This window comes from Haliaeetus leucocephalus, unplaced genomic scaffold (genome assembly GCF_000737465.1).
Source record: "Haliaeetus leucocephalus isolate CR32 unplaced genomic scaffold, Haliaeetus_leucocephalus-4.0 Scaffold1, whole genome shotgun sequence".
NCBI classification, from domain to species: domain Eukaryota; kingdom Metazoa; phylum Chordata; class Aves; order Accipitriformes; family Accipitridae; genus Haliaeetus; species Haliaeetus leucocephalus.
Genome location: NW_010972437.1, coordinates 24,485,998 through 24,509,107, shown reverse-complemented (window position 1 = coordinate 24,509,107; position 23,110 = coordinate 24,485,998). Strand labels below are relative to the sequence as shown.

Genomic DNA, 23,110 nt, shown 5'->3' with positions numbered 1-23,110 from the left:
AGAAGTTACTGGGCTCTAGAAAAGTGACCCCATAGAAGAGTGCATGCTTAGATTGTTTTGCTGAAGTCTAGTCCTGATTCTACTTCCCTGCCCCCCCATTTTCTTTTTTCATTCTTTTTGCTAACAAAGAGTTTAACTACTACTTATCTAGACCATCAAGAGTCAACTTACACCTCTGACACAGTTTCTTTCCCTTATGTTTTTTTCTTCAGTGATGCAAACTGCATCTTGATAAATCTCCCTTTTCAATAGCCCCTGACTGTTATACTTTGGGAACTTAGAATCTCCCTAAATTATTATTATTGTTCTGTTGTTTCAATATTATTGCTTCAGTTGTCATTTTGGTGCCTGTAAAAGGCTCTTCCGATAAAAGAGCAATACTAAATGTAAAAAAACCTCAGTATGACACACATTTAAAATACTTTGTAATTAAAACATCTCCAGAGGAAAAAAAACAAAGCAACCACCAGACTTGAGGGCTTTGCCTGTTTTACTTCATGAGAGCACAGCAATCTCCCTTCATCTCATTTTGGTGCATGAGGTGCTGCTTTTCTGATAAGGTGTAGACAATCCCACTTCAGTGAAAAGGAGGAAAGGGACATCGAACTTTCTACATTATGTGTACCTTATACAATACATATATTTTGCATCCTGTGATCATGCTAGGGAAGAACGAGCAATACTGCAGCAGTTCTTTACAAGGAAATGTAGGAAAGGCTGTATCTGGGGAGAGGGGATGAGGCAGACAGCAGAGGTTGGGTTTATTTCACCTGCCCAGACATTGGCATCTGCTCGGGATGAGGTGAGTCACAGCCTTACCTCCACCGAGGGCTTGACAGCTCTGCCTGGATGGATGGGTGGATGGATGGGTGAATGACTGACCTGCTCGCACGCAGATACCTGTGGTGTTGGTACTCACAGTGGGTCTGATGCTGCCCACCGTAGGTTTCCTACATGTCTGGGAATACTGAGTATGCAGAAGCTGTGCTGAAAACCAGGTTATTTCTCCATTGGCATCTTGGTTTTCGTGCTGTGCTTTGCTTTGGTACTGCTATTAGTCTCGATGCATATTTTTACTTGAAGTCTGGCTACAGGTATTTTTGTTGGAATTTTGTTGCAGACGGATGTTGTTGTCAACAGTGTTGGCACAGATCTGAAGTTTGGCGTGGGGCCTCTTTGCAAAGCCTTGCTGGAAAAGGCTGGACCAGAGCTCCAAGTAGAGTTTGACAATGAAAAGCAAAGACAGGTTACTGGTCAAGGCAGTGTGCTCTGCACCAGTGGATGTTCCCTGGCCTGCAAGTCCGTGCTTCATGCCATACTTCCCGTGTGGGATGGAGGAAAAGGAGAGACCCTGAAGGTACATTTTAATTATTTAAAAAAAAAAAAAATTTTTGAAAACAGATTTATTTGGGATCCTATCCTGAAGTTTCAGAATGTAAAATAGTTAGTTTAGGTGACTCTACTCTGTTTACTTCTGTTGGAGTCACCTTAAAGATGCCTTCATGCACTGAGAGCTTTTTCTCATACCAGCATAGTCTCTATGGAACTAATAATAAATGATGACTTTTTTTTTAAAAAAAAAAAAAAAAAAAAAAAAGAATCTTTGCTGTGTTTTACAGACCCTGGAAGACATAATCAATTTCTGCTTGAAGAAAACTGAAGAATTTGGACTGAAATCGATCACTTTCCCAGCTATTGGAACTGGAGGATTTGGATTTCCTAAAACTGTTGTTTCTAAATTAATGTTTGATGTGGTATTCAAGTTCAGTAGTAGTCATGCTCGGAAGACTCTCCAGGAAGTTCATTTTCTTTTGAATCCAAAAGATACGGATAACATTCAGGTAGTTCTCAGGACAAAGCCATCTATGTTACATACTGTTCTAGTTACACCTTAACAATATATTTTAGTTATATTGCTTTCTTAAGGGAATAATTTAGCACTTTTTTATTGCTGTGGGCTGGTGACAGTGGGATGTCTCTCTTGCATCTCATTCAGTGTCTCTGAAATATAAACTCAGCAAGCACAAGCTGCAGACAAAATTGGCCTCCCTCCTGGCACTCTAAACACCTGTAGATGCTCACTCATCTTTTGACAGAGGAGTTCTGGCAAGGCAAAGACAGTATCTATTACCACACTGTCCACACTGACTCTTCCACTGTTATTAATGATACCTAAACACAACTGTAAAATGCATCAGATGGCTCAGCAAGAGCTACATGACTGTTAATGTTAATTATAGAAATATTCAGTATATAAACTGTGAAATACTGTCTTTGGTACCTTTTTTCTCTTCTTAGGCTTTTACCATTGAACTAGAACATAGGGTAGCTGGAAGTTGCAATGCTGCAGCACCACGGTCAAGTAAGTTGTATAGGGGCAGGAGGTGGGACACGGGAGAATGTAAATACTGTAAAGTGGTTTTATACATATCAGGAAACAGATGGAATGTCATCAAGATACAGAGCATTTTTTGCCTCCTGATGGACTGGCATTCTTAAACTCCACTTGTAAAAATCTTAAAGAGCAATTTCTTTTGTTGAGGGCATGCTCATCTCCTAGTGAGGCCAGTCTTAACACATGGAAGAGGATACCCTGGTAGGAAAACTGTTCATTTGTCCTACTCAAAGGGTATAAGAACTTGCTATCACTTTGCCAAACAAGCCATAAATAACATGTATTTCTGTACCTTTAATCTTTAATATAGAGTTATACTGAATGGATAATTCCTTTCCATTTATTAATTGACAGTAGTGTGATACAATAGCAAAAACGTACGAGTGAACTGCATCAACAGCAGAGGCTTATAAGAATATATAGCTCTTTCTTCTCAGTTGCTGTGAGTATCAGAGAGGAAGTTAAGAGTGTGCAGATAAAATATGAATTCGGTAAGTTTCAACTAGAAGTAAGGAACAGTTTTATATCTGTGAGGGTAAAGATGAAATAACTTACAAATGTGGTGTCATGGGATCTCCATTACTGGCAGTTCTTAAGCTGGATACTCCATTTCTTGTAAGAGTTGATTCAGAAAACTCCATTACAGAGCTGGTCAGATCAGATAACCCCAAGAGTCCTTTCTGAATTTATATTGTGGGAATCTACAGAAATAGAAGTGTTTTCACTTTCACAGTATTTAATCAGGAAGAATACTGCGCTTTCCTGATTTCAGAAATGGAGTAGAGAGAAAGGCAGAGACTCTCTAGGTCCATTAAACTGATCTAGAGCATATTCCTTAAAAGGATAAGTTGAAGTTCCTATCAGCGTAAGAGAATAATATCCCAAACTAGAGAAGTGTTTTAAGGTATTTTTCTTTCCCTTGCAGGTTTCATTAAGCCTGTTTCAACTGAAGTATTGGGAGTTCATGAGATGCGGATTGGTTCCATTACACTTCAAGTAATTAGTGGAGATATTACCAAGGAAGATACAGAGGTTATTGTAAACATATCAAATCCAACATTTGATGCCAGATCAGGTATTGTATTGAATATGTATTTCTTTAGTGATAAGTTTGGGCTTGTTTTAGAAGGAGGTAGGGGAAAGAATTGTCCATATGTGAAACTTTTATGAAGTATTTTTCAGATGAGAGAGAGTTGTGATTAGTCAGGAAACGGATCTTAAACAGTTTTTTTACAGATCCGAATATTCCATTTACTTTCCAAACTACCCAAAGACAAGGCATCTGACCAGATTTTTTCTTATTTAAAACTAAAAATGCTTAAATAAAAGGGAATTTTTAGATCAAAAACTTTGAAAAACTGTTCTTGTCCTAGTATGTTTCACTGCAAGCCAAAGCCCTGATTAAGTAAATTGACCTGTAAGAAGCAGAGGATTCTTTGGTGACATTGTGAATTGCAAGCATGAAAGATAATCAAATGATACATTTAAAAGCAATTGGAGGGTTTGGTGAGGGGCATACTACTGGCTGGTGAAATGATAAAATAGGAAGTTATTCTTAATGATTTCTAATCAATAATGAAGGCAGTGTTCTCTTTGCAGCCAGTGCCGTGTGTCATGGAGGGCACTTAGGGGAACTGGCAAGATTTTGCACTTTGTGGGATCTTGCCATATAAGAATTCAGGGTATTTGTAGAGTACAGAAGTTGGGTAGAGTTTTGAGTAGAAACAGCTAAGTTGACTTAATGAATGCATATGCTTTTCTTGTGTAATTTAAGGGGTCTTCAAAGCAATTATGGATGCTGCTGGTTCCCAGGTAGAAGCAGAATGTGCTCAATATGGTATGTTAAAGCATACTATTTTGTTGGATTAATTTTTTTTGTTCTCTCTGAAAACTTAAAGTTGTTTTATAATTCTCTACTCTGATGGTATAATTATTTTATCAGAAAAAGTAGCTTTCACTTTTAGGAATTTTGAAAAGTCCTATTGTTGTTGACACCTACTTTGAGAATTTTTCTTTTCACAACTGAGCAGAAAGTGGATACAGTTTTCTGATGCTAATAAGTGCTGGGAAATTAATGTAATTTAAGTTCTTTACCCCTGAAATTACTCAAGTGTGTTCCTGACTTAAGAACAGAAACAGCCCCATTGACTTCAGCATAATTTTTAAGCTCATCTTTTGTCAGCTACAAGAGAGCTGAGGTTTTGAAACTGAACAAAGTGGTGCAAGACTGTCTTTTGGTGTAAGCATGTGCAGGACTGGCTTTTAAAAGCTAATAGCAAATCTGGGCTTATATTCACAAATACATAATTATTTTTTATTGAAATAATGTAACTCTGCTTATCACCTTGATCATGAGTTCTTCTGTAGTCTGCATTCTTCCAGACAGTAGAACAGTAAAATCCCAACTCCCTGTGGCTGGCCTCTACGAGCACAGAAAGGAACATGTTCTGGTTGCATAAACAAAAAGTTCCTGCTCTGAGTCCAGAAGTTAACTTTCAAGATGGAGTTTCCCAGATATTTTTCCTAGCCTTTGGCTCTGCAGGCTCTCCCCATTTATCAGCCTGATCTCAGCGCATTCAGAGCATCTTACAATCAGTTGTTACCTTTGTGACCAGTGAAGTGGTATGTAACTCTGTTCATCAGTCCATTCATCCTCACAATATGACTCCCATTTTGAGGTGTTTGTAATCAAACATGAGTGCTCTGAAAAAACACAAACATCTTTTTAAAGACTCCATACCACAGTTCTTAGATCAGTTGGTCATTATCCTAATGATACTATTTTAACCATTCAGCTCTTCTGCAGAATAAGAGTTTGAGCTTTCAAGGAATAAGTGGCATAAGAAAGGATTTCTCATATAATTGAATTGTGAACATTCTGTTGGCATGCTTTTAAATAAAAATGAGCTGTATTTAAATTCAACATAAATTCTTAAGTTGTGCTTAATAGGGAACTACTTTGTAACAGAGATCTTGGGAAATTAGAAAACACACAATTACTTGAATTACTTTCTTAAAGAAGTTCTGCAATCAGAATATTTACAGAGAAAACCAGAATCAACTAAACCCAGCATAATATAGCTCACAGTGGATTTCTTTCCACTTCTCTTCTAGCATCAGTATAACTAGCTGTCTTATCAGAAGAGATAACGCACTTTGAAAATGTTATGTCTCCATATTTATCTTCTGTCTTCCAGCTGGGCAGTATCAAAATGGCTTTATTACTACACAAGGTGGAAAACTGTTGTGCAGCAAAATCATCCACTTGATTCATAATAACAACGTGAAGAGTCAGGTTTCCAAAGTGCTTAATGAGTGTGAGCTAAGGATGTACAAATCTGTTGCCTTCCCAGCAATTGGAACAGGTTTGTGTTTTCTTGAGAAAGCGGTGAGGGCTGTGATGGGGGTAGTCCAGAAACTGGAACAAAGTTAATACCTCCGATATGGGTAGCAGGAGACTTGTACAAGAAACTCTGTAAACTGTGTTTTGTGAAAGTTCGTTGTAGTCAGTTCAAACACCATTTGCACACTTCAAAAATGCTGCTTTTTTTAAAGTATAAATATTACAGTCAATATTGATTGAGCAAGAACACCTAAAGAAAAGGTATTGCTCCATAAAAGACATTCTGCCCCCAGATTGTGTATCTCAGCTAGCCACCCTGCACCTTTCTTCAAACTTCCCATAGACTTTGCTTTGGGATTTCAACCACACAGAAGGGCTGGGGTTGGGGTTTGTAGGCGAAGAAAGCTGGAGTTGTCCTGAGACCAAAACGTTGCCTGGCTGACTATGGAAATTGTGGGCTGGGTACAGAATACCTGCAGTTTACACTTTTTATAGGTCTTGTTTCAGTCTACCTGCTCCAGTGGAGGGCTAGAGGCAGGCTAGCTTATTTGGCTTAAGCTTCTGGTTAGCTTGGAGAGCGGGGCTTGAAGAAAGCAGGGTATGCTTCTCACACCAAGGCTCCCCTTGACTGGAAAAAGAAGTCGTGAGCTGGTCCTTGCTCAGCATGCCAGGTTAGGGTAGGAGCTGGTTGTGTGGGTCAGTGTTTGGACTCCACAGCGATAGTTATGGCAGGTCCCCTGGACTGCCAACATCATCTGCGTGCTGGTGTCACGATGGCTGTCCAAGGGAAGCCGTGGCTGAAATTGGCAGGGCTCCCACCAACGTTTCAGGATAAGCTTTAGGTTGCACTTCAAGCTTGTTGTAGGGGAATGAGAACAGTTGTTTTGAGCTTGGTGTTCCTGTTCATATGTTGAAATACGCTGCAGGCTTGTCTCCAAATCCTCTGCTGATTTTGATTTGGTTTTACTTTGGTACTTGCTATAAACATGGGGATAGATTTAGTGATGTGTGGATTTAAAAATATCGGGGAGATGCTAAGGCTGAAGTGCTTGTTGGAGCCTCCAGGTAAACGGAGGGTGAACTGCAGAAGGGCTTCCTGGGTCTGTGTAGGGTGTCAGCTCCTGGAGCTCACAGGCTTAGGTGTAAAGCTGAGGTTAAGCCTGGGACTTTGGCCAGAAAGCGTAATGGGGGAGGAGAGAGGGACACCAGTCTGTATGAGCTGGGGACGTAGTCTCTGTTTTCTGGATGCTGCCTTGATTTAAGTACTGTTCACTGATACATGCCTTTTATTTTTGTTTAGGTCAAGCAGGACAGAGTCCAGCAAAGGTAGCTGATGACATGTTGGATGCTATAGTGGAATTTGCAAGCAAAAGATCAGTACAGCATTTGAAAAAAATTAAAATCGTCATCTTCCAAATAAAGATGCTTAGCGACTTTTATGTAAGCATGAAGAAAAGAGAAGATTTAGATTCATCCACAAGAGATTCGTGGGTGTCTCTGCTTAAATGTAAGTAGGTGGGTTTTCTATGTGCATGGGCACATAAAACTAAAGATCTTTTATTTCAAACTAATAATCAACATATATTTCTTTGCAGCATTTTTTTGGGGCAAAAAACAACCCACTGAGAAGAAAAAGCCCATGGTTTTGGAGAAGAAAGTTGATATAGCCATATTTCAAATTTGTGGAGAAAGCAAAAAAAATGTGGATGCTACTGAGTCCTGGATAAAGAACTTAATTTTAAAGGAACAGTTTGAAATCAGTATTTCAGATGAGCTAATTGAAAATTTTGATGAGAGGCAAATTGACACTTTGGCAGATCTCCAGAAAAGAAAGCATGTTACCATTCAGCTTGAAAATAAACTTTCCCCACCTTGCATTAAAATTTCTGGTATTAGTAGGGATGTCTGTTTTGTTTCTGTGGAGGTTCAAAAAATGATCCAAAAAATTAAGGATACTGAAGAAGAACAATCCAAGGCAGAACTTGTTTATAACCTGGTAGAATGGAGGTATCCAGGAAGCAATGACAGCTTTGTTGCTTTTGATAAACTGACAAATATGCAGCTGGAGGATGCCAAAATAGCTAAAAAACCACATCTTACTGTCAAAATTAACAAGAACAACTACAAGGTGGATCTGAATACTCTGCAGGCTAATGATGACCAAGGAAAAACTATATACATTCAACGTGTGCCAAAGAATGAAGGTAAATTACAGCTTTGCTAATAAAAGTCTTTAATAGTGATAATTGAATGATAATTCTGATAAATTCAAACTCAGGTATTCAAAAGAAGTAAGCTATTTCATAGCTTTTTTTCCTTTGTTTTCCTTTTTCTTCTTTTTTCCCCTCTGGGCATGCCATAGGCAGCAGTTTTAGTTTCATAATTCGTGGCAGGTATGACTGAAATCAGAACATCTGTTTTAAATATAAATATTATCTCTACGTATGTGACTAGTGAGCATAGACTTCATGCTTAACTTTGACAAAGGAAGTGGTGTATGAAGAATGCATAAAATTCTTCTGTGGTTTTCAAACTTGTTTTAGTTAGATATTAGTATAGGGATAATTAGACTAGAGAAAATGTAAAGTCTTAACAGTGCATTACAGAGCCAGTGATGTATTGAAGAGAGAGAGTATTCTTCGAATAAAGTATTGCATAAGGTGCTGTCCTCTCAGCTCTCTATATGCAGTTGGTTTGTAAGACATGCCTACAAAACTGAGCTAGATATCTGTGATACTAATGCAATCTCTGTTTTGCAGATAAGCAGTCAATAGAGCTCCCTAGGCAGTGGGAAGACATGCAAAAGGAACGGGTCAAACTGGTGAATCTCAAGCCATCACATCAGGAATACCTGGAAGTTCAGAAGAAGTTCAAGAAAACCTGTCCTAGCTTTGTCATAGAGAAGGTGAAATCCTATAAGGGGAAAAAATTATTTTGGGGGGCTGAAAACATTAATATACTTCCTAAATGTTTGTTTGTAAGGTGTCTGCAACCTAATACACCTTTCATATATCGGTCGCCCCAGCGCTGTACAGGGTGGATATAAATCAAATCAAATTTCCTAAGAGTTGCCCTTCCATTTCTGCCTTCTGATAATGCAAAAGCAGTTACCATCAGTCTTCAGGCTGACTCTGTGTTCAACTAATGTGGTACTCACTAGTTAATGTGGTATTTCCCATTGGGAAATTCTATATTGAATGGAAGCATGAGCAAACGCATTCAGAATACAAAGGAAAATACTAAGTCCTTGCAGACTGGCCATAAAGCTTTTTACTATTTTACCACTTCTTCCCTGTCAGTCCCAGAGCCTTTCAGGCTAGACTGTTGGGTTTAACCGAAGTGTTATGATTTGCTCCTGCTTGTTAAAAAGTCTGCAACAGAGTGAAAGTGCGCAGAGATTTAATTGCCAGGGAGAAGATGGAATTATTCAGAATCAGGAGGCATGATAAATAGGAGAAAATATGATGAAATTAAGAGTGAGAATACGTGTTTGAAAAATTTTCTTCCATCATGAGATTCAATGAGCATGGTCACTAAGACACAAATAGAACAAAATATTAGTATACAATAGAAAAAATCAGGTAATGACTTGAAGTCTTTTTCTATTGAAAATGGAAAGCTGTTACAGCAATGCCTTTAAGATTATACTTTGACGCATTTACACTGTTTCCCCCTGAGCTATAATCACATTGTTGGCACAGGGAGCCAGCAAGATCTATCCTCCCACCGATTTATTTTTATATAGGAGCTTCTTATGGGTTGCTAAGCTACGCAGTAAAGTAAGAAATCTTGACTTCCAAGTTGAGATCTAGAAGAGAAACTTAAGTTCAAAGTAATGCTATTGCTACAGTCTACCCTTTAGTGAGAAAATCATCAGTAAAAATTATTAGGATGTGCAGAAGGCATCTTACATCATTGCCTCTAGCAGTGGTACAACAGCCTATTTCTAAAAATGACAAGGCATAGCTACCACAATTGCCTGTGTACCTGGTATACTACACAAGACAAATGTATGCCAAAAATAACCAAGCTTGAAAACCTCTTGTAAGCTACTTTGGTTTCTGATTTTTCAGGAGGCTCACATATTCAGTTCCCCAAACCAAACCACACATTAACAGGGCATAGTGAAAATTACTGTCATTCTTTCTGTTTGGTTTGATTTTAATGCTTTCCTGCCATGATAAATATTGGTCCCTACCAGTATAAATATAGTTGTATTTTGTAACTTTGCAGATTGAAAGAATACAAAATCCCTTCCTCTGGCAGACATACCAGATAAAAAAAATATCTCTCTGTACAAAGAACAAAAATCAAAATAATGAGAAGCTGCTTTTTCATGGCACAGCTGCATCCTCATTGAGCACAATCAACTACAATGGATTCAATCGCGGGTTTGCTGGAAAGAATGGTGAGTCATTTTCCAAAGCAGTTAATTTCCTAGACATGTATGAGGTGCTAGGGAATGTCAATATTATAGTACTGTCAGTACAACGTGAAGGCTGAATGAAGTTAGAGAACAAAATAATAAACAACTCCAGAGCACAATCTGTGGAATTTGGACAGAGGAATTAACCTATTCTGTTAATCCTTTGTTGATGAATGCCACCATCTAGAGGGTATCAGAAAAAGCTCACCTACTCTGAAAGCAAGCCTGGGCAGCTTTTTAGAAATGTTTTGTATGATCTGCCTACAGAAAGGAACAAGGACCGCTGTTCAGCATCCTCAGTTGAGATGCTAACCACTAGCTGCTGGTATCTCCTCTCTTCTTAGATAAAGGCAGGTAGCAAAGTAGAAGTGCAGATACTTCTCCTGTTTCCTCCAAAGATAAGGACAGCACAAGCAAGCAGAAGATCGTGCTCCCCTACCATTTTTATGCACATGAAATCAGTTGAAATGAATGAATGAATTCTTCCCCTTTAATGGTTGTTAGGAACAACTGTTAAATATTTAGCAGAAAGACTTTCTGCATTGGTTCAGAGATTGCTTTGTCCAGTTCCTCTAGTACAGTCATGTTATGCTTGTTATTTGGTAGCATTCAAAGTTGAAGGACAGGATCCAAAGAAGTGGAACTTGGGCTGCATTGAGGTGTCAGTCACTCTCAAAGGTCCTGCAAACTTACTTCAAAAGTCCTTACTTTCTGTTCTTAATGTTTTCTTCCTTAAGACACAATTGTACATGCCTAGGACTGACTTGATCTTGAGAGACCCAGAGAGCTTAACGCAGCTCTAGTTGACACTTCATTGTGGTCTGGATCCAAAAAGCAGACATTTCTCTGTCTGGATCCTCTAGAGGTACTTATGCTGATATTTTCTTGAGAAAATGAAGCCCAACATACACAAAATATATCAGGCTGTGCACAGATAGACATGACAGCCACCATTTCTTTTTAAAACATGACCAGAGGAGATGTAGTTAAGCATTCCTGCTCTTTGGTAGTGCCAGGACGTTGGATTTGCTTGGGAAGCAAGAGCCCTAGATCCCCATGTCCTCTCTCTGCCTGTGAGTATTGACATCCACCTCTCCCTCTCAGCCACGAGTTACGATAGGAGAGGCGTGCTTCCCTTTTGTCGGGCTGGATAGCCAGTCAAAAATATCCAAAGATCAGAGCAGACAGATAGGAAGGACCCATCTGGCTTGAACAGCTTTCTGCCAATGTCAGAAAAAAGAAATCTGTCTCAAAGAAACATGATTTCTCTAACTTGCTGTGAAGTGCAACTAGAAAACTGTAATTATAATTGTATAGCCATTTTAAGTTTAAAAGGCTCTAAAGATTTGCAATTTGATGGATGGCAGGCTAAACAACAAGGGTAAACAGAGAGAGGAACCCTTTTCCCACTAGGAAAGGGCAGTCAAAACCTGGATGTTGATACCTATCTGACATCTAAGTGGATTCATACTTGATTCTGATACAAAGGATTGTTACTAGAATTTGCTGCTTAAACTCTAACCAAATTTATGACTTCAGCAGAGTAGAAAATAAAAGGGGGTGAGCTTTAGAGATTCTTATGGGAATATGAACACTAACTATATTTGAAAACGTTGTCTTTCCAAACAGCTGCAACCATTGGAAATGGAACCTACTTTGCTGTTGATGCAAATTATTCTGCTCAGGATACTTATTCCAGACCAGATATGAATGGCAGAAGATACATGTACTTGGCTCGGGTCCTCACTGGGCAGTACTGTGCTGGGAGCAAAGGACTAATCACTCCACCACCAAAAAACCCAGCAGATCCCACTGACCTGTATGACAGTGTGGTTGATAATGTGAATAATCCAACAATGTTTGTCATATTTAATGACATTCAGGCATATCCTGAATACCTTATTACTTTCAGAAAATAGAATATTCTTAATAGTCTGGAAAATTTTAGTGCCTTTTACATGTAGGAATCAACAGCGCCATTCTTGATTCTTGCTTCCATCTAGGTTTCTTTAAGTGTTTTTCTATCCATGGGTTTACATGTCTTCAAATCGTCAACACAATGAGGCCAGGATAAGCAAATATTTTTGAACATGCTATTTCAATACTCACATTTCAAATTCAGTTATGCAAAGGTGTAGGCAAGAACTGTGACAACAGTCCTGACCCCTTCCTACGCAAGGCACAGGGGACTGGTAGGAGGGGGAGCTGCTCTGCCTCACCTGCAGCCTGAAGTAAGAGGTGTAGGGTAGCTCAGTGCACCTATGCACCTTCCCATTTCCAGTATTCGCCACAAACCACTGAGGTGCTGGCTGCCTGTGAGGATTTATTTAAAATACTCCATGTTGGGGGAATAACCTTGCTCACCAGCAGAGTTTTCAGTCATTCTTAGGCATCCACTCACCCTTGTTGGTGCTAAGAGTCCTGAAGAAAAAAATCCAATGCTGAACATAGACTTTGCATTACTTCTTTCACCCCCCTTATGCTGTCGTGGCATACTTTGTTAGTCCCTATGTATAAATTCCTGTATTTGTACCTGTTTCTTGGGGGCATTCTCTGTGGTTCCCTGCATTACGTACACCCAATTTCTACTTGCAAAGTCATTGCTGCTGCAATTTTCAAGATGGTAAAGAGGGACTTTTAAAACATAAACACTTCTGTAGAATTACCAATTTGGAGAAAGTTAGCTACTATGCTTAAACCATCTGAAAATTTTTGAAGTTCTGTAAAGCAAGTAAATAATGGCATTTGTACGTCTTTGCTAGTTGCATACTCAATTGTAGTGATAATCTTAAAACTGCCAAAGCTCATATAGAATGGTTTTAATAAAAGTGGGTTCAAACAGCTACATTGTATTACTGAGTCGAAGTGTTGCTTTACATTTGACTATCTTTATGTTACAGTGATGCTACAAATAGTGAGAAGCTTGAAAAGGCTTAGAAGATGAAATTGTTTTCTGCTATTGTCTGAGTGACAGATCTGTGCATACAGAATGAATGTGCATACAGGTGAAATTACTCTGCCTTAGTCCAAAGGAGACATGTGGTGCAAATAGCTGCCAGGATGTCTTAAAACCCTGCTGCAATGTTCTCAGTGCCTGCAAAGGGGAAAAGTGCTTACGGTAGCTGTAGGTGGCAGGTGGCAATACAAAAAATTTCTGCTTTTCACAGCAGATGCCCATGCAACACTTCAGATTAATGTCCTCCATGAATTCCCATTTGAAGTAAAACAGAGTTTAACCCACTCCTGCTTTACTAGATTTTGCTCCCTGTGAAAAGGTGAGGATGCTTTTCTCCCTTATATGCTTTTTTTGGGTGCTTTTCTGAGCTGCAAGATGAAGCACTACAACAACCCAGACAATTTTTATCCCCGGTGGTGGTGGCAGAAGTTTCTTTACTAGTTTCTGTACTAGAAACTTGGGGATACTGTGTTGTACAGCGTTTGTGGACTGAGAAGCTGCAAAAAGGCCATGTTACATGCGAAAAATGAAATCCCAGCCCTGGACTGGAGCACTGGGATGGGCTGGCTGCAGCAGGCCGGCCACAGAAGGACCTTTGCTTGTAGGCAGTAGGATTTCAGGCTCACAGCCTGGAGCAAACTCCTCAAGGTGCAGGACTCCCAGGGACAAGGAGCTCCGTCTCGCGGAGAGAACGAGGGACCTCGCCGAGCTGGGGATCTGGCCCCCCAACCCAAAACTGGCTTTAACAGCGCCAAGGCAACCAGAGCCCTGTGGGGTGCACTGAATCTCGGGCAGCAGTGTGATGCAGAGCTCCCCATCGCACTGCGTGGACCTAACTGGATTGCATCATGCTGCGCTGCGCTTACATGGATTGCGCCGCACCGCGCATTGCATCTGACTGTACTGCGCTGCACTGCGTTGCACCACACAGCACTGCATCGCCCTGTGTTGCTCTGCACGGTGCTGCGCTGCTCCCCACCACGCTGCAATCTACTGCCCAGCACTGCATGCACTGCACAGTGCTGCGTTGCCCTGCACGCACTGCATTTCTCTGCACAGTGCTGTGCTGCGCTGCATCCACTGCGTTGTTGGCACAGCGCTGCATTGACCCATATGCGCTGCATTGCTCCACGCAGTACTGCGTTGTTCTGCGCTGCGCTCCCTGCACGCACCGCAGTCCTGCCCTGCACCGCTGTGCAGAAGGCTCACCTGCACAGCACTGCGTTGCCCCTGCGAGCATTGCATTACGCTGCATCGCTGCCCTGCAGAATGCTGCGTTGCATTGCGTTGCACCGCATTGCACTGGACTGCGTTGCGTTGCGTTGCGTTGCGTTGCATCGCGCTGCGCTGCACGGCGCTTCGTTGCACTGCGGCGCGCGCCTTCGCGCGCTCTCCCTCACCTTCACCTCACCTCCTCGCCCCCCTGCCCCGCCCCTCCGTGAGCCGCGCCCAATCAGAGCGCCCGTCGCCTCCGCCCCACCCTCTCCCGCGCTCCCCGCTCTCCTATTGGCGGGGGCCGCTACCAAGGGCGCTGCCTCCATGGCGACGCGGCGGAAGGGCAGTGGAAGATGGCCGCCGAGCCGGGCGGCGGGCGCCCCCGGCCTTACCGGTGTTACCGGCCGCTGCTCGCCGCTTTTACCGCCGCGCTGCTGCTGGGCTGCGGCCGCGCCGCCGGCCTTTCTCCCGCCTCTTCCTCGTCCTGTCAGCACCGCGTGCCCGGCAGCGAGGAGGTGGGGCCGCCGCGGGGGTTCCTCAGGCGGCGCCGAGGGTTGGAGGGGGGCGAGCGGTCCTGCGTTTCCCGCTCCCGTTGTTGGGTCCGTCCTCTCACGGCTGCTCCGGGCCGAGCCGTGCGGGGTCCGGCCCCGCGCCCCCCCCCCCCCGGGTGTGATCCGTGGCGTCGGTGAGGGCGGCGGTTTCCGAGTGAGCGGCGCGGCGGTGTGTGAGGAGAAGGGCGGGAAGGGGCTCTCGCAGGCGGGAAGGGGCGAGGGGCCTGGGAGCGCCGGCCCGTGTGGCTGTCCGGGTGAGCCGCCTAATCCAGCGGCTTGTTCCTCTCCCTGCCAGGTTGTCTATCAAGTTCCTCTGAAGGAAAATCACGTCTTGAAGAGAAATGTGGATCAACAGCTAAGAATTAAGACTATATACGACAGAAGCGTTGAGGAGTGAGTATAACGTTGTGGCAATTTTTTTTTTTTTCTCCGTGTCTGAGAATGGAAATCCTATTAACTAAAGCCTGTTTGTTTTGTTTTGCTCTTTTAAATGTAGTTTGCTACCTGAGAAAAGACACCTTATAAAGGTATGTCATACTTGCTTCCCCTTTTTGTTTGGGCATGTTTTATTACATGGATGAAGTTAAGTTTAAGGCCAATTTAATTAAAGTCTTTGAATACCAGCAATTCCATATCCTCTAGTCCAGGAAACCAAGGCTTTGTATGCAGATTTTGCCTCCATTCCAAATACTTTCAATGTTCCGTTGAATGTCATTTGACAGGTGTTTGCTATGTCCCAAGCTGCAAAGGTTTCAGTGAGCAATATGTACATAGTTTTTAAAGCCTCTTTGAAGCTGTACATTTAAATTAATACCGGCTCCCTTCTCATTTTGTCGTTCCAATAACAAAACACGGGAATACTGAAACAAAATATTTCCTAAAGATATTGATAACAATTGAACTTCTTAGAAAGTCTGGATTTTTGCTATTCTGCTGTACCACAACATCTAGCAACTTTCATGTAACTTGGCAGTTAATGCTTTTAAGGTGGGTTATGTCTGCACTGCTACTGGGTGACTTTTATTTTTGTTCTATTCAGAACAAACTTTTTCCACAAGCTATATCTTATTTGGAGAAGACATTTCAAGTGCGCAAATCCATGGGTACTATATTACTAAGCAGGTATGTGAAAGTTTGTTGAAAATCACCTGCCATGTTTGATACTTAACACTGCCTTGTATAGTCTTTAAAATAAGAATAGAATGAGAGTGTAAGAAATGCCCTCCTGAATCAGATGAGTCACCTGTCTGACCCAGTGGTGGCAGCAGGTGCTATTTAGGGAGAATACACAAATCTGCCAACCTTCCATGATCAACATCTACATTTGTTATGTCAGAGATGCCACCTATTTCCTTTCACGTGTACCCCCATTTATGAACCTGTTCCTAATCTCTTTTTGAACTTGTGGCTACTTCATTAACAACTGGAAATGTTGTGTCTTCCAGAGCAGGATAAATGACATTTCTCACCACTGAAGGGAAGTTACATTAAATACCTGTATTACAGTGTTTCTGGGTGCTGTAAGACTATTTTACAGTTTCTTTTTAAAAATAAAACAGTGCTGACCGTCTTTCATGTTTGATTGAAGGCAGTGTGCAACAAACCAATACTTAAGGAGGAAAGCTGACCCTCACAGATACTGCCGAGCAGCCTGCGCAGGCCATACAAGATGTGGGCCGATTATAGTTCCTGAGAAACACCTCCAGGTAAGCTAAGCCATCCAAGTGCTGCTTAACCTTTGAAATGTTATTGTTTGTGGAAATTAATAAAAAAGTTAATATCGCTAACTGTGCGTAAGTGACCTGTTTGCAGGAGAGCACTAAGTTTGAGTGACAGAATAGAACAACTGGAGTTAGTGGGAGTTTCTTTAGTTTATGCTGTTGAACCAAAAGTCAGGTAAAACTGGACTGTTTACTATTCTCTAAGTCTGTGTGGTAATGAACTGTACAGAGAGGATGAGATTCAAAGCTTGTTAAATTGCTACTAGTCACTTCATTATTCACCTTATTCAATGAGCCAGATTTTCACAGAATTAATAAGTTTTGATTTTTTTGAAGAGGTTATCCACCGAGCCAGGAGCATGGTGCAGGAAATGCTTCTAACTTGTTTTCTTGCATGAATTTTTGATTCAACTACAGTATGTGATCAGCAGATTTCTTTCTTTCTCTTGGCTTGAGGTTTCAACTACAGTATTAAAAATGTACCAGATTACATGTGAAATGCAATTGCTACTTATGTATACTCTTTCTGTGAGCCAAATTTTTTTTTTTAATTTGTAGGTGCTAATTTTGGGATATCTAGCTTGGCAGGCTTGTTTTGTTGTTTCTTGGGTTTTGTTTCTTTTTTTCCCAAAAGCTACCACCTTCCTGGTGTCTAATAAGTCAAAAGAGCTAGTCATGTGAAAGTTATTCCTTGGCTCTGGTTTTGTTTACTGTTTTCACAGGGACTCTTGTCATATTCTGCTGTCTTACAATGGGATTTATTTTTTGCTTCAAGCTAATTTCATTTTTTCATGCAAAATTTTGGTCACAGCTAAAGTATATTAACTGTTCTGTTTGAACATTGTCAAAGCAATGCAGGGTGTGCAATGGCAGTGAATGGCTCTGTGGACCCACTGGCTTACCTGACCAAGAAGGGGTTCGAGATGCTGACTTTGTACTTTACGTTAGTGCTCTCACTACTGAAAGGTGTGGCCATGAAAATATCATTGCATATGCAGCCTACTGCCAACTGGAAGCTGAAATGGACAGGCAAGTATTCCCTCTGTTACAAACTCTTTTTTTGAATTAAACTTTTGAGTTTTTTAATTGCTTAGATGTGGAGTTTAGTTTTTTGCCTGTTGCATAATACAACAAAGCAAAAGTCATTATTGAAATAGACAAGCGCTGTATTTACGTAAAACCGCAAAACCATCAAATAGTGGATAACTTGCAAAGCTGAGGCATTTAAGTCAAAGCTAATCCTCCACGGTTACTGCCTAAACTTTATCTCAAGATCTGGTTTCTGTTGAAGTGAATGTCATACTTTCACAAATTTAAAGGAGAATGCAAATGGACTCTATTCATGTGGCTCTTGTTTCTAGTTCTGTTGTAGTCATTGTAACAGACACTTTGTACCTCTATACTGTCTTACCTAAATTCAGAGCTGTACACTGTTGTCACTAACACCTGTGCAGAATACTGAATACTGAACTGATCCCATCCCATTCCTCCCCATTTCAACAGTAAACTAGTCATTGTATTGTTAACAGACTAGTTATAAATGATTGGGGGAAGGACTTATTTTTGTTGTTTGGAAGGACTTATTTTTACATTAGTCTCCGTTTTCTTTTAAATCTTCTGCCTCGTCAAGTGAATATGGTTTGAATTTGCTAGTATTTTACTGAAAACAATTTAATTTTAAAACTGTCTTCCAGGCCAATAGCAGGGTATGCTAACTTGTGTCCAAATATGATTTCAACGCAAGCTCAGGAATTCATTGGCATGTTGTCTACAGTGAAACATGAGATCATCCATGCACTGGTGAGGGTTGATGTTAAAAAATGTGTTTCCCTGAAATTTGTGCCTGCTTCCTCACATACCTCCAGCTTGTTGCAAGAGAAGGATGTTTGGTGGAGGAAAGCTCTTTCTTTGCCTCCTTCAGTTAGTGTGTTAATCACCTTTAAGTGTGGTACTTCCAGTGTACCTGTGGTGGGTGTGATAACTCATGGCATTTGACTTTTTATGTGAAGGTCTTACCAAAGGTTTCTGTGTGCTTGCTTTTTAACTTGAAGGGTTTCTCTGCTGGACTCTTTGCATTTTATCGTGATGATGATGGAAAACCTTTGACAGCAAGATACGCAGATGGACTCCCTCCTTTTAATGAAAGGTATTTTATTTTTTTGGACCTCTCAGTACTCCCATTAAAGGATGTTTTCATGTTGCCTTTTTAGGATGTATTCTTGCCTGTTGAAAATCCAGCTCGATTCCATTATTAGAATGCTTTGCCTTTATTATGTTCCAACATTGGTGTGTGGTGTTTTTTTAGTCTTTCTTTAAGTTGGCATTAAGCACTTTTATTATCCACATATATTACAAACTAAGGCAGCTTTTCATTTATCAGGAGGCTTGAAGTTAAGCGTTAAAATTACCTGTGCTTAAATTCCTATGCTTACTGAACACTTACTAAATTAAGGCTTGTATTTTCTGTAGTCTGTCTAATGTCAGTGCAGTTCATTTTTAAGACGTATATCATTCAAGGTTTATAGATATCCAGAACTGACAGTGTGTGCAGTCTGCTGTGTGACTTCTCTGACTTGTTTTTGAGTGAACAGTTTGCATTTTTTTTCTTTGTTTAGTTGATACTGTAGAAATGTTCTTCCAGGGGTTTTTTGGAGGTGGAAGGGTAGAGAGCTTTTGGTTTTGTTCACCTTCCTTTATTATAATAGCAATTCCGAGGATTTTTATTTAATTTCTTACACTTTCGGTTAGAGTAGAAAATATGTCTTGAGTCTACAGACCTCTCTTTAATAATCTTACTTTGGCTTATTAAATCAGAGTTATGTATATAATGAGCACGTATCTTACAAAGGAGAAATGTTGCATAATAAGTTTAAACTAAAGAAAGCTTGAGGAAGTATAGAGGTTATTCATGATTCTGTTTCTTACAGAAATAAATCTTTGCACAGTAGTGTGTATTTGTGGGAAAGATTTGTAACCAAAACATTCTTCTTGCAGTCTAGGTTTGTATCAGTGGAGCAATAAAGTCGTTCATAAAGCAGTGAGGTTATGGGACGTACGTGGTGGCAAAATGCTGCGCCATGCTGTTCATCTTCTGATAACACCTCGTGTAGTTGTAAGTGCGGATTAACTTAAACTTTTGAACTTTTTATGCCAAGGTTACCATCACATTCTCGAGTCATAAGTGTTTCTTATTCTTTAAGAAGTAATAACCTAACATTTAATACCCTTTTCCTGAATGTATGGGCCAAAAACTATATGACTGAGACTGTATAATTGGCTGAGAGGGTGTATCTGAAGTAAAGTGGAAAATGGCTGACAGACAGTATGAAATAAATAAATTGACGTAGTAAGAGACAATGAAGGGACTGTGAAGTAAACTATAAAAGGGTAAGCAAAACTGATGTTGAACAGATTCCTTAATCCTACTCTTTAGATATTCTCCTGCAGACTCACACACCTAGTATTCCCGTTGCCTTAACAGATAGCGTTGTCACTGCTTTTCTCATTTATAAGCTCATCCTATTTTCTACTTTTCTCTTTAAAAGCATTGTTTTAATCTTTTTCTAATTTTATTGATTACAAAATAATGCAGTTAACACTTTGTCATGTTTAAAAAGAAATTCCCCAAGTATTCCTGGAAATCTTTCTTGCTTCCCACGCCTCTGACTCTCCCCCTTGCTCCCAACAGAACATATGCTTAAGTGTAATAAATTGGTATTGGAAATAAGGTACAGTGTTAATCATATTTGGCCACAAATAATATTTTTGTTTGTTTTAAATCTAACACAGTATATAAAGCAAACTTGGTTTAATTATCCCTGTTTTGAAAACTGGCCATGCTGGTCAAACTGTTCAGAGCATTAAAGGTGCTCCTGGGTAGTGCCACACTGGGAAAGACTGGGCTCCTGGCCATGAGACCACAGCATTGCTGTGATGCCTTTTAAGATTTTGAAATATTTTGCAGAAAATACTTCCCCATGCAGAACTAGTTGACACATACAGTTTCCTAATAAAAAAAGTGTTTTTTCTCTGAAATGTTTGACAGAGGCAGGGTTGTAGTGCTCCTGCATTGTGTGGGGTTTTTTGTTTTGTTTTGTTTTTTATATGGTCTTTAGTGTGTACATGCTATTCTCAGCTAATTCTGTTGCTGTTTTATTCTTGTAAACTTCCGTCATTTATTTCCAGGAGATAAGTAGACAGATTGTTAGGCTTGGTGTCAGGGTACTTGCTGGCTTAGTCAGCCTCCTAGTAGAAGTGTTTCACATTTGGAGGAAAACAAGATGGTAGAAAAGGGAAATGCTGAAATAATTTTAAAAGATAATTCTAGAACATTAGGACTGCATATGGGTATCTGTCTCAGTATTTTGAGAATTTTGTTGAAATGTTTTCTTTCTAGGAAGAAGCTCGAAAACATTTTAATTGTCCAATTCTAGAGGGAATGGAGCTTGAAAATCAAGGTGGCATGGGTACTGAGCTCAATCACTGGGAGAAGAGATTGTTGGAGGTTAGTGCTGATATTAGGAATGGAGGGGCATGTGGGAATGTCTGCTCCCCCCGCCTTTATTTTTAGGTTTATGGTGGTACCTACTGGAGCCTTGAAAATGCACGTGTCAAACCTCACTGAAATGTATCACAAACAGTACTAAGCTACAAATACTTAAATGTCCAATTTCTAGATAAATCTCTCTACCTTATTGCTAAGTCTCAGAGTATGAGTTTGAGATAAGCTGATTACTAAAAAACTAAATGTCTCTTACTTTTGTCAGGCCTTTCTCCTTTTGAGAAGTTATGCTGCCTTTTTAGGGGAGAGGGGGTATTCCTTTGAGTCAATTCAGCTTTGTTACCTTCTGCTTCTTATACATCAAATATTTAATCATTCTGTCAGTTAATTATCTTGACTTCACCTTTATTCATGTGCCCTGGGGTTAGCTTTTGCCATCTCTATTCCAGAACCTCATTTGATCAAGGAAACACTTATTTTCCTCCTGGCATTTAAGCCTATTTTTATTTATAGCTTTGTGTTTGGTGATATTTTTGGCAGAGATAACATTTTCTAGTTATTGTTGTATGCAGTGAGGTAAGCAAGAACGGAAATGCTTCAGGACAGACCTGCTTGTGGAAGTAATCTTGAAAAATGCGTATTTTTTGAGACCAAAATTGTTAGCTTTTCCTGCTTTTCAGTAACCTTTGGTGTGGAACAGTAGTTTAAAGCCAACTGGAAAGACTGCCATTAGAATGAGGGTAATTCTAAGGATTGAATAGGATTAACAAAAAGGAGATTATTACTGGTGTCCTTTCCACCTTTCCAGAGAAAGTTTGTATCTGGAAAGTAACTTGTATAGTTTGGTTTTGGTCTTGATCCAACTCTCATTAAGTACTGTAGAGAGAGCAAATTTGGCGCTACTAAGTCTGCTGGTGGTAACTCCTCCTAACCACGCTAGTGGAGAGGGAAGGCTGGAAAACTACATGTTTTGAAGAAATAATAGAAATGAGATTAATTTCAGTAATAGAAATCTCAGAGTTGCGTAATTAAGGGTCAGTGACTTTTGCTGTAACCCTGAAGTTTATCAGCTGGAAATGACTGAGCGGGAAAAAGACACGGGTGTTAAATTGCCATTTATAAGATGATTAGGAAACTCCAGGGTGACTGGAGTTGCTCTTCTGGTGTGAACTTGCTTATTTTTAAACAAGATGGAAAATTCCACTGCCACTGTAATAAATCTTCCTTCGGAGTGCTGTGTTCCTTTTAGTCATGTGTCCTGTGCACCTTGCTCCTGAAAAGGACTACTAGAAATTCTAGGAAAACGAAAAATCAGCCTTGCACAAGAAAATTAAATGAGCTTGGCTTTCATCTTACCACATCTTCTGTCTCCCTTTGGTGTGATTGCTACTGATAAATATGCTAGAAGAAGGAAGAGTTTTATTTTGCCTGAAGAAAAACAAGTACACGTTGGTCATGAATAAGGTTTAGCTGGAATTTGGAATGAGGTTTCTGACTTGTGGAATTCTGAAGCTTTGTAGGATGGAGTGGGGAAGGCAGTTGCACTTTTGATACCTTTTGTGAAAGAGGTTGGGATTTGATTGTCAATAGTAAGAAGGGACTGGAAATAAAATGTTTTTTCATAGGAGGCATTTTCTTACAATAATGATTTTCAGTGGCTTGCTAGTAGTAACTGCTACCTTTCAGAATGAAGCAATGACTGGATCCCATACACAGAATCGAGTCTTTTCCAGGATCACTTTAGCATTGATGGAAGACACAGGGTAAGAATTAATAAGAATGAGGGTTTTTTTTAGTTCATTTGTGTTTGGTTTTCATTGTACTTGATTTTTTTTTGGAATTGATGCACTTGTGCTTATCCATCTGCAACACAGTAGATAATCTGCATAATTAGCATTAAATTAGACAAGGAGTTATACCTAGTATGTTAATTTTTCTTTATCTCTTTCAAACCCCATCCATTCTTAATCTAGCCTTAAAAAAAATATGCATTGCAATGCAT

General features: G+C 40.2%; 1 protein-coding gene across 2 annotated transcripts in view; it reads left to right on the top strand.

Moving 5' to 3' along the window:
- The window catches only part of LMLN (leishmanolysin-like (metallopeptidase M8 family)), a 41,407-nt gene that overhangs the window by 4,836 nt on the left and 13,461 nt on the right, over positions 1-23,110 (top strand). The window contains exons 4-16 of one of the 2 annotated variants that reach the window (XM_010569025.1): positions 1,121-1,357; positions 1,620-1,841; positions 2,299-2,362; positions 3,321-3,470; positions 4,170-4,232; positions 5,593-5,760; positions 7,039-7,245; positions 7,334-7,942; positions 8,498-8,643; positions 9,972-10,146; positions 15,182-15,279; positions 15,383-15,413; positions 15,926-15,986. In XM_010569025.1, the coding sequence (XP_010567327.1) occupies positions 1,121-1,357; positions 1,620-1,841; positions 2,299-2,362; positions 3,321-3,470; positions 4,170-4,232; positions 5,593-5,760; positions 7,039-7,245; positions 7,334-7,942; positions 8,498-8,643; positions 9,972-10,146; positions 15,182-15,252 (2,112 nt within the window). In that variant the 3' untranslated portion in view covers positions 15,253-15,279; positions 15,383-15,413; positions 15,926-15,986. Of the gene's footprint in view, positions 1-1,120; positions 1,358-1,619; positions 1,842-2,298; positions 2,363-3,320; positions 3,471-4,169; positions 4,233-5,592; positions 5,761-7,038; positions 7,246-7,333; positions 7,943-8,497; positions 8,644-9,971; positions 10,147-15,181; positions 15,280-15,382; positions 15,414-15,925; positions 16,009-16,474; positions 16,593-17,457; positions 17,637-18,301; positions 18,408-18,658; positions 18,754-19,601; positions 19,720-21,003; positions 21,112-22,794; positions 22,872-23,110 lie in introns of those variants that run through there. The other variant, XM_010569033.1, reaches the window with a different exon arrangement.